The sequence below is a fragment of the Neofelis nebulosa genome, chromosome 4 (genome assembly GCF_028018385.1).
Source record: "Neofelis nebulosa isolate mNeoNeb1 chromosome 4, mNeoNeb1.pri, whole genome shotgun sequence".
In the NCBI taxonomy this organism is placed as follows: domain Eukaryota; kingdom Metazoa; phylum Chordata; class Mammalia; order Carnivora; family Felidae; genus Neofelis; species Neofelis nebulosa.
In genome coordinates this window covers 64253652-64265777 of record NC_080785.1, presented here as the reverse complement: position 1 = coordinate 64265777, position 12126 = coordinate 64253652, and the positions used below count along the sequence as shown (strand labels likewise).

The window sequence follows — 12126 nt, the reverse complement described above, 5'->3', positions numbered from 1 at the left end:
TTCTAAGGCTAGGACTACATTTTCCAGAACCCCCCTCTCTGTGTGTTTCTGGGTTAGGGTTTGCCAGTGAGAAAAGCTTTCCAGAGAGAGAGAAGATGGAAGTGGGAAGTCATTTTTTTCAGAGGTGTTTGCAGCTAGATATTTGGATAGATAAAAGATTCACAGTGGCTTCCCAGCAAATTTTCTGTAATGACAGCTTGAGACAGTCAGTGGAGTTTTTGAAGATTGTCAAGTATTGCAGCAGCTCCAAGAAAGCTGAAATCTGCTTGGTGCTTTAGGCTAACATCTTCAAGAACAACCTCTCTGACCTTCAGCAGTTGCTTTCCTGACCTCTACCTCCTCCTGTCCCCACCCTTACCCCCAACCCTTCCAACAATCCTGAGATTTCCTAATTCTGCTTTAAATACTTTATATCTGGGTACATCACATGGTTTCTGTTATGCTGACTGATCCCTAATGATAAAGACACCAACCATCACGGTAAGAATTGGGAGATATTCAGTTTATTAGATAATGTGAATGTCTTGAATATCAGATGCATCATCTCAATATGTAAATATCAAATCACATTTCAAAGTCAATTCAAATGACCTGGATTTCTTCTTTGCTTTTCTCTAACAATGACCAGATAACAGCATTCTACATTTGATTAGTTTCTTCAGTCTTCAAAATAATTTTAAAAATGATGTTCAATTAAACTTCAAGTAGTTATCTTCAACTTTTTCTGAATAAAATTTCCATTCTTAAGACAGGCTTGTGATATACTTGATATTAATGGCGTTTTGTCTGTAGTAAGAAGTGGGAAACCAAGTTTCAATGAATACAGGAAAACCACTTGACCCTTATTCATTGTTTGCTACCTCTTCCTCTCTGACGTGATACATAAAGCTTTTGGTTCTACATTTGCTACTAGAGACTAAATACTGCTTTCATAAAACTGAGGTCTAATCCAGATCTTACTTATTTATTTAATTCTTTTAATGTTTATTTATTTTTGAGAAAGAGAAAGAACACAAGCAGGGGAGGGGCAGAGAGGGAGACACACAATCCAGAGCAGGCTCCAAGCTCTGAGCTGTCAGCACACAGCCTGACACAGAGCTCAAACCCACGAACCGTGAGATTATGACCTGAGCCGAAGTTGGACACTTAACCGACTGAGCCACCCAGGTGCGCCCAGATTATATTTAAGTATCAAAACAGTTGTGACTAAATGGAGCTTGGATATTACATGACTCCACCTTGAAGAAAAATTACATTCAAGAAACATCCCTGCTCAATATAACCAAGCACGTTTTTTCCTGATACCCTTCAGGAAAAGACTGTTTCAATGCGTTGCAACATTTCTCTCCAGTTTTTTCCTCATCCTTTTCCTTCTCCATGGCTCTCTATTCCTCTATTCAATGTAATAACCAGTAACAAACTGACATAGTGTTTTCTACACACCAGGCACATATGTTAACATAGTTAGTCCTTTAACAACCCTATGATTAGGTGTTATTAGCACCATATGACAGATGAAGAAGCTGAGACTTAGAGGGGTTCAATATCTTGCTGAAGGTCACAGAGTGAACAAGTGGCAGGTCCAATGCTAAATGTAATTAGCAGCTGGGCAGCAAGTTCTGAGGCCTCTCAAAGCCACCTACCCCTCTTTAGCACCTCTTTTGCCCATTTCTCCTTTCTTTGTATTCTTTGTTTCTGGCTAATAATTCTCTGCTGTTGTTTTCATTGAAATTCTAGCAACCCAACCTAATCACTATCTTCCATTTCTTTTTTCCCCTCACTACCTCAGGATGCTTGAAGAAGGGCCAGGAAGGTAAGCCTGAAGGGAGCTGGGAGGAGCCAGGGAGGGTTCTGAATACCCAAAACGGTAGTTGTTTTATTATTTTTTTCCTGCCTAAAAATTTGTTTTTTACCCTATGTTTTGGAGCCCAAGGAAAAATAAATAAGTAAGTAAATAAATAAATAAATAAATAAAAGCAATGACACCAATGAACAACAGAATAAAGCTCAAGTGAGAATTGAAGTCAAGAATTTGGACGAACAGGTTATAGTATTCAGGACATGTGGTCCCTGAGCTAGTCTCATTTTGTTTTCCTATTCCTTCTCCATGACTCTCTGTTCTTTCCTTCCTTAAAATGGCTCCAGGTGCAGTCTGAGAAGTGTCCCCATTAGAGGAGATGAAGATTATCTGAGGAAGGATTCAGGTAGTAAAGAAATAGATAAAAATAGATTACAGAGAAATCACCTAATTTAGTATGTCAAAGTGGAGTTGAAAGCTTTTGAGCTCATGGAACTTTCTGTGCCATAAAAATCTCAAATAAAATGAAATAATACATGTGTAAAAGCTGCCTTTGAACCAGGGAATTCACATTTTTATTGTTTTTATTGTTCTCAACAACAGCTGATCAAACAGGCACTCAATAGCTTTTGTTTTCTGGCTTTCAAACCACAGTACTGTTATGAACTTGTTTTTGTTTGTGTTTTCAAAATGGAGGCCATATCCAACCAGGATGGATACCAGTGCAAAGAGAAACACATGTGCACGTCCACTTTGCCTCTAAGCTAGACTGATCCAGTATCACACTTCAAAAAGAAAATTCCTTATCATTTTTCAAATTACTGTACTCCAGGATACTTTGATACTCACAACCCTTGGGCTTTCTGAAGTGCTAAATAGCATATAATTGCTTTTAAAATTAAAACTAATACAGATTAGGGGCGCCTGGGTGGCTCAGTCGGTTAAGCATCTGGCTCTGGATTTTGGCCCCATGTCAGGACTGTGCTGACAGTGTGGAGTCTGCTTAGGATTCTCTCTTTCCCTCTCTCTCTCTGCCTCTCTTTTTCTCAAAATAAATAAATAAACATTAAACAAAAACCTAATACAGATTAACATTAAGAGATTTTTGAGAGTTCTGCTGCATTTGTGTGTGTGTGTGTGTGTGTGTGTGCGTGTGTGTGAGACAGAGAGAGAGAGAGAGAGAGAGAGAGAGAGAGAGAGAGAGAGAGATTAGCACTACCCTTGTACATGTAGGAATTAGGACTGAAAAATTCCTTGGCTGTTGATATTTAGAAATTTAAGATTGGAGACAAAATAAAATACAGTTTAATCTTAGCACAGATTTGATCACAGAAACTTTTAAAAAAGATGTTTATGTAGCACTAGCCTTCTAAGGAAGTGTGGGGCAATTTCAGGAACTCTAAGAAAGTGTCTATTTTTCCTTTGCTTTCTTGATTTCTTAAGTAAAAATAAATCCTAATCCTAATGATATGAAGAGTTTTTTATTGCTTTCCCTGAAACAGATTTTAACAGGGAGCAAATAAAGAGCAAGAACTACTATCTAGGAAAAGAGTGAGGACAGATAAGGCTTTTGTGGCACACAACACATCCTCAGATCAGTGAAGCAGTGGATTTAAAAGTGGTGGATTTAAATAAACTAGAGGGAGGGGTGAGGGTAGTCTTTTTATCTAGTATTTGACCAAATTTGTGGTGTCAAATACTGTGGTGTCAAATATTTGTGGTGTCTTCTTTCCTAAAGAAGACATCCAGATGGCCAACAGGCACATGAAAAGATGCTCAACGTCACTCCTCATCAGGGAAATACAAATCAAAACCACACTCAGATACCACCTCACGCCAGTCAGAGTGGCCAAAATGAAGAAATCAGGAGACTATAGATGCTGGAGAGGATGTGGAGAGACGGGAACCCTCTTGCACTGTTGGTGGGAATGCAAATTGGTGCAGCCACTCTGGAAAGCAGTGTGGAGGTTCCTCAGAAAATTAAAAATAGACCTACCCTATGACCCAGCAATAGCACTGCTAGGAATTTACCCAAGGGATACAGGAGTACTGAGGCATAGGGGCACTTGTACCCCAATGTTTATAGCAGCACTTTCAACAATAGCCAAGTTATGGAAAGAGCCTAAATGTCCATCAACTGACGAATGGATAAAGAAGATATAGTTTATATATACAATGGAATACTACTTGGCAATGAGAAAGAATGAAATATGGCCCTTTGTAGCAACGTGGATGGAGCCGGAGAATGTTATGCTAAGTGAAATAAGTCACACAGAGAAAGACAGATACCATATGTTTTCACTCATATGTAGATCTTGAGAAACTTAACAGAAGATCAGGGGGGAAGGGAAGGGGGAAAAAAAACAAGTTACAGAGAGGGAAGGAGGCAAACCATAAGAGACTCTTAAATACTGAGAACAAACTGAGGGTTGATGGGGGTCGGGGGGAGGGGAAAGTGGGTGATGGGCATTGAGGAGGGCACCTGTTCGGATGAGCACTGGGTATTGTATGGAACCAATGTGACAATAAATTATATATAAAAAAATATTTGTGGTGTCTTAAGTCCATTTTGAGGAATATTATTCTCTTTCAGTTCCAGTGCCATAAAATAGAATAGTATTACACTTGAAAGTCATATCTACACATTGAAATCCTTTAAGTGAACATCAGAATTTTGAATAATAAGGTAACTCTACAATGACACAAAAACGATACTGTTTTTAGTTTCAGAGGCAAATAGTAAATCTGTGCATGTTTTTTATTTGGAAATCAATGAAAATCAAATAACACATAGATGTCAATTGCTAAGCAAAATATCTGAGTAGATAGCAGATAGCAATATCTAATATTTATTTTCCATTTAAAATTTAAAATACCTGTACTTTCTTTTCACATTTGGGTCCAGAATATCCATTGCGACAAGAACACACATTAGGAAATACACATCTGCCTCCATAAAGACACTTTTGTTTGCAAATTGCTGGAATATAAAAAAAATTACAATGACCATTCTTTGACACAAATGCTTGTGACATATTCTCTTCTGGTGGTCTGAAGCATGGTCATTAAGATTTTATGAATGACCAATGGCACTCCCATTCTTGTGCAGCCAAAACACACAGACACACATACTCATACACATCAAAAAACAAAACACCCAAAACTCAACACAACAGTTTCACAATTCTATAAAGATATTATTAAAGCAAACAAAATTTTCATTGGCTACCTTTTAAACAGTGGCTATATGTTTTTGTTTTCTTTAGAGAGGAGATTCAAATCAGTAATATAAGCATTCATAATTTGCTTAATAATTTAGCAAAGATTTAAAAGACACAATGCAGTACTGGCCAGTGTATAGAAAACTGACAATTTAATATGCTATCATTGGAAGTTTAATGTTAAACAACTGTATTAGAAACTTCCTAAAGATTTTTACACCAGCAATTTCTTCCTCAGAATCTCATGAAATTTAAAAATACTTATCTCTATCTCAATATAATTCAGTATCAATCTAGTTATCTATCATCTACCTAATGTATCCACCTATGTCATCATCTATCTTATAGAAAGAAAATGCTTATTATAGTAATAACTTGTAAATGACTACAATGTTCAACATAAGGGAAAAAGTCAAGTGAATTATCTATCTATATATTATATATATATAGAATAGGTATACATACAGTGGCATAGATTACATAATATTTCGTTCAAAGTTATGTGCTGAAGGACACAGAAAATGCTTTTAAGACATATTAAGTGAAAATACGTATAATATAAAATTACATACAATACAGTTATTTTTCATGAGAGAGGTATCTGCTTCCAGAGTTCATATGGAAAGCTTGCAAAATTCAAGAACAATATTCTCTTTGGTGGAAGTGCAGCATTAAAAGATTACGTTTTTATCAGTGATGCCATGTGTAGCTGGGCAGGCTGTGCAATACACAAAGCCCCACAGCTGAGGGAACTTTTCACACCACAGACATCATAGATTTGCATACTTGTTACAATAGCTCTCCAGCAGACGGCAGTCAGACATCTTGGTCAAATAATGTCAATATATAGAGTTTCTGGAAGTTGGAAATTAAGTATTTTGAGGAAAAGGACTTTGAAAAATTCACACAGAAGTGCTGCAAGGTGCAAAAATAAAGTGCACATCTTCAGGCTGTACTCAGAGTACCTCAATCCACACTTACTGGAGCACGTTTCCACATTAACGTGCTTCTAATATCTCATCATTCTCTTTCATGGTCCACAAAGACCTCTCTCCAGAATAAGCAGCCCAAATTAAGGGTGATGGCTCTTTTTTCTACCATTTTATCGCATATAACTCCCAATGAGAATTAGTGATTTTTGAGCACATATATCTTAAGTAAGTACTAGAAGTGAATTCTTTGATAATATTTTCCTAAGATGAAAAATGTATAAATTGTAATAGCACTTACTAATAAAATACACTCTAAAAGTCATGAAAATTATATGCGAAATCTGTGATATATGGAAACAAGTGTGGTTCATAAGACATCAAAAAGCAGGGCAGGTATTTTTTGTAAAAACACATGGTCATTTTGCAACTATATAATTTCAGTTTACAATACACTTGGATCACCAGTTTTAAGATGATATAATTATTGATCAATTGAAAATATTTGGAGGGGGAGACTTCCAGTTTTTCTCATGAAGCTAATCTTTGTTAATATTTTAACATGTTATTTCAAGTTTTCATAAATTTCAATATTAGATCATTGATCTTCCTCAATACCCTGAGGCCCCATGAATGTAAAATTTTTAACTAAAACAAAAGGGAAATATATTAAAATACTAAAATCACAACAGGAATTTCTTTTGGATGGTAGAATGTGGGACAATTTAGTTTTTGGAACTTTTTCATATTTTCCATGATTTTCATGAGTGGTATGTATTTTTCTCATAATCTGAAAAAATATTTAAAGTGTATGCTAAAAACCTTCTTCACACCTGAGAGAACTTCCAAGGCAGCCCAGAGACCATAATTTGGAGTTATCTGTGTCACACAAAATATTAACATATTTTACCAAATTGTTTTCTTTTAAATGGATATAACAATGAATGAAGATTTCCTTTTATTTCCAAAACCCTTTTTTTTTAATGTATAAGCATTATGGGATTTTTTTTTTCTCTATGATTTCTCCTCACATTACACTTTGTTTAATAACTGTAACAGATTCAGGCTCAGAACATAGAGTAAAAAACAAATTTTGTAGGCTTACGTATTTGACACTGCACTCCTTCCCATGCGGTAGGACAGTGGCATATACTGGGAGCTATACATTCACCACCATTTTTACATTTCTGAAAGCAGATAGCTGCAAATAGAAATACAAACAAGTTAACAATTTAATTTGCCAGTCAAGTACTCACATAAAACACAAAACATTTCACTGAAGAAAAAAAAGAGAAACAGTTAAAAGTTAATGACTTAAAGGAGCTTTTCCCTTAACATTTTATCAAGAACATTTTCCAATGTCACTGCTGGTTCTTTTTTTTTTTTTTTAATTATTTTTTTTTATTTTTGGGACAGAGAGAGGCAGAGCATGAACGGGGGAGGGGCAGAGAGAGAGGGAGACACAGAATCGGAAACAGGCTCCAGGCTCCGAGCCATCAGCCCAGAGCCTGACGCGGGGCTCGAACTCATGGACCGCGAGATCATGACCGGGCTGAAGTCGGACGCTTAACCGACTGCGCCACCCAGGCGCCCCGTCACTGCTGATTCTTGAATAAGGTGATTTTAATGGTTGTATAATGTTCCACTGATCGAATGCATCGTGATTTAACTTTTCCTCAATTTGTGGGACATTGGTGTTAGGTCTTATTTTTCACCTTGACCAGCACATTATAATAGCTGCTAATTTTATAGAGTAATTTATAAAAAGGGGAAAAAACGAAACATTTGAATGAGGAGAGCTGTTACCAACTCTAAAACTAGCCAGAGTTTAAAGTAGTGTGACCCACCTTGGAAGGTTCTGAACTGGTTGGTCTGAGATGCAGTCATGGAATCTGTAATTTTTTTTTTTTAACGATTTATTTTTATTTTTGAGAGAGAGAGCACGTGAGTGGGGGAGGGGCAGAGAGAGAGAGAGGGGAACAGAAGATCTGAAGTTGGCCCTGTGCTGACAGTGGAGAGCCCGAGGTAGGGCTCGAACTCACAAACCGTGAGATCATGACCTCAGTCAAAGCTGGACGCTCAACCCAGCCACGCAGGTGCCCCGGAATCAGGAATTTTTTACACCTTCCCCTGACCCTTCCTTAGAGAGGGAGACAGGACTTAAAGAACTTGTCATTTATCGTGGCAATCACAGTGGACAGACTGGAAAATACAGCATATCCTCTTTCTCTGCTAGCCTGAAGAAATGAATTCAGAGCAGTTGGCATTTCACTCCAGTTCACAAAAAAATCCCCTAAAGTAGGAACAAAGAATCAAAAATAAAAACAAAACAAAACAAAACAAAAAAAACAAAGAAAATGCCCTGTGTAGTAAATTCTGCTTGATGTTCTCATGTGGCTGTAGCATTTAAGAGTATTCCTCTTGGGGCTCCTGGGTGGCTCAGATGGTTAAGTGTCCGACTTCGGCTCAGGTCATGATCTCACGGGTTCGTGAAGTTTGGGTTCCGTTTTGGGCTCTGTGCTGACAGCTCAGAGCCTGGAGCCTACTTCAGATTCTATATGTCCCTCTCTCTCTGCACCTTCCCCCACTTATACTCTGTCTCTCTCTTTAATGTTTAAAGCAAATAAACATAAAAAAATTTTTTTTAAGAGTATTCTTCTTACGTGTGTTGCATTGTTTCCCTCTCCAACCAGAAGGACAAGAGCAAATGTTTGGTCCTACACATTTTCCTCCATTCATGCACATGGGATCACAGATACCTTAAGGTAAAAGCATGAAATATCAGCCCTCAAATGGCAATAATTTAGCTATTTAATGTGTTTGCTTTACCTGTAGTTAAAAAACACATTTAGTGGTATCTTACTTTTTTGGCATCTCCTACCAGTGTATCCTTCACGACAGGCGCACACATTATTTCTCATGCAGCGGCCACCATTCTTACAGGGAGGGTGACAGATAGCTAAAAGAACACATGGCAGCAATCTGAGAATACTCCATATTCAATTATTATATATTACATATTGCATCATGTGCTTGTTATCTATGGGGCCATAAGGCAGAGAAATGTGCTATTAAAATAAAAGATCACATCTGCAAGTCATTAACACTATCCTTTCTAAATCATAAAATCCAATGCTTATAGCTTTAAGCAGCTAGTGGATTAGCACAATTTGAAAGGTATTGATGAAGTATTCATAACAAATGGCATCTTTGATATTATAGTGCTTAAATCACAAACCTTATCTTATGATTCACCTTTCTTAGAAGTAAAGAGTAAAATGATCCAGGCAGAACCAAGAAAGTGAGTCATAACCTAGCTCAAAATAAGAAATGTACCTATTCCTGCGGAAAATAGAAAAATCCCAACAATATATCATATGATTTTTAGAAAATAATTTTTAGTTGACTTTTGAATACCTAACTGAGGTCATAAAGGCAGAGCTTAGTATGTGACTTACTCCTATAAAAAGTTAGTGAAAAATCCTTTTAACAATAAATCCCTGGCTTTGTTAGGAATATTTATCAGATAACCTTGACTACATTGTACTAGTATCTTCTATGTATATGCTTCTGCTTCATGGAATTCAGAAGTTAATATTTATCATCTTTTATGAGAAGATTTACATTGCTTCATGTTTCCTGAAGATATGACAATAAATGCCTTTATTTAAAAAAATAATACATAGGCAAACCCGCCTAAATAGAGATTTATTTTTTTCTCTAAATGATAATTAAATGGATTTTAGTTTGTATTTTAAAAACAAATGTCAAATTAACTGATTTTGGTAACAAGGCTATCGTAGACTAATTCCCAGTTTTGAATTAGATCCATCTTTAATAGCTACTTTATTTCCAGTCTAAGAAAAGAAATCAACTAATTTCAAATGGATTCAAAACTGAAAATAATTTAGTACTTTATGTATAAAAACAAAATAACTGAATGATTTTAGCAAATGGATAATTTCCACTCTTTTAGTTTGAACCTTTTCTGATTAATGCTTCAGTCTACTTTCTCTGGTGTTTATTTGGTACTTTTTATAAAAAGTACATTTTCTGCTTCCTACAACTTACGATCATTTCTAGTATTAGAAAAAAAATGTATTTGTTCTATTCCAAAAACACAGTAGGAAATACTTATGGTTAGAAATTTAAAACTAAAACAAAGAGAAAAAGCCAATATATAATGGGTAACCTTGCTATAATCAATACTCATCCATACCACAAAACTTGAGTGTAGAGATAAATACTACATTTACACAACAAAACATATGTAAATAAAGTAATATAAAGAGATTATATATTAATATAAAGGTTTGATCTTCTCCACATCTAGTCCCATTTTAGGAAAAGGAAGTTTAGGAGAAAATCCACCTACATATATACCTATATATTCTCTAGGCCTCACACAGATATTCCATGAGACTCCAAAGGGAGCTAACTAATCCAGCCTCACCTACCATGTGGAATGGACTCATGACATTCAAGGATTTGAAGGATATAAAATGTATTTAAACAACTCTCCAGTGACACTTTATAAGCCTTGATTATGAATGGAGTAGTTTAACTCTCATTATGTCTCTAGTTCAATTTTTATCTTCCTCATTTGAAATCCTATAGAACACACAATATCTTGTGTGGATAAATATTTTATCCATTTTCTGCCTATTTTTATTCAGTGACTTTGAATGTGTATACCATTTTCCCTTCCCACCATTTGGGCTCACAGAGGCTCATGAGAGGATGTGATCTGATAAGAATAAAGCTAATGTTTTTTTTTATTTCTTCTGCATCTCCTGTAGCATTTCTTAAAAACAATTGTACTATTATTCATGGTAGCCAGCCATGCACTTACAGTATGTACGTCTCGCTCCTTATGGCAACTGTGTGGTTCAAATCTAAAAAGTCAGGAAGGCTGATGCTGGAGACTTTGATTTCAAAATCCATGCCAGCTAGGAGGTTTTAGAGGCTAGCTAATTCCAAAACCTTTTAACATATGTTCAACAGATACTTTTTAGTTCAATACTTAATAATTTAGAGATTTCCTCCTTTCTCAGTAATACTGCTGGCACATAAGTTTTAGAGACATTTTCTCACTATATCTTACATCTACTGCAAGGAGCATGAGAGATATCAGCTTTTATATCCCTCTTAAATTCTGAGTCAAAACTATACCTATAACTCAGAAATATGGGGTTAGACATAGTCACTTGGTTTTCAAGGTTTGCTTTAACGTGGTTTTTACATCTTCCCATTTCACAAAGTGGTTCCTTGAAGGAAATCTTAACTAGAGGAACTCATTTGCTATGCCTGTACTTCAGTGGTAGTTTGTTCTCTACCTCGTCTGCAACCTAAGAATCCCAGTCAACCTCCAAATAAAAGAAATTAAATCACTTCAAAGTATAACATGCCCAAAAAAGAATACGTTTTAGGAATTAAATTAGGACAGCCTCTGACACGTTTTACTAAAAAATCTATTCTGCATTTTGCAAAAGTTCAAAGATACGAAGATGTGGAAAATACATTTTAAATTTCATTTATTGACATTAACTCATACCTACACTGTCAGCCTCAGGACATGCTCATTTTTCTGAAAAAAATCCATCACATTTCTATACCAGCGAAAGTATTGAAATAGCAGGCCACGAAGGGGGTAAACGATGCATCTGTATGACCTGATATCACCTTGCCCAATGCTGTGCATAGCTAACTTTTCACAAGTGTTTAATAAAACTAATGTTGAGAGATCGTGAGGTAATAGTGGGCATTAGTGGACCATAAATCAAACATTTTTGCTGTGAGGGCAGAAAAAATGACACCATTGCATGCACTAGACTCCAAGAGAATTTTGCTTATTTGGTTCACACCTTGATCCTACAAAACTGCATGGACAAGTGCCAAAATTGGGAGCCTAATGTATAGTGAATAAATGTAAGTATTTTATTTAAATTTTTTTTTAATGATTATTTATTTATTTATTTATTTATTATTTTTTTTTTTTAATTTTTTTTTTCAACGTTTTTTATTTATTTTTGGGACAGAGAGAGACAGAGCATGAACGGGGGAGGGGCAGAGAGAGAGGGAGACACAGAATCGGAAACAGGCTCCAGGCTCCGAGCCATCGGCCCAGAGCCTGACGCGGGGCTCGAACTCACGGACCGCGAGATCGTGACCTGGCTGA

At 36.2% G+C, this 12126-nt stretch overlaps 1 protein-coding gene across 4 annotated transcripts in view; it reads right to left on the bottom strand.

Moving 5' to 3' along the window:
* Positions 1–487: 487 nt before the first annotated feature.
* The window catches only part of VWDE (von Willebrand factor D and EGF domains), a 78139-nt gene continuing 66500 nt past the window's right edge, over positions 488–12126 (bottom strand). For 2 of the 4 annotated variants that reach the window (XM_058724968.1, XM_058724970.1), the window contains 5 exons: positions 8812–8907; positions 8612–8707; positions 7054–7149; positions 4675–4778; positions 488–786 (listed from right to left, as the gene is read on the bottom strand). In XM_058724968.1, coding sequence (XP_058580951.1) covers positions 772–786; positions 4675–4778; positions 7054–7149; positions 8612–8707; positions 8812–8907 — 407 coding nt within the window. In that variant the 3' untranslated portion in view covers positions 488–771. The remainder of the gene's footprint in view (positions 787–4674; positions 4779–7053; positions 7150–8611; positions 8708–8811; positions 8908–12126) is intronic. The other 2 variants (XM_058724969.1, XM_058724973.1) reach the window with 2 other exon arrangements.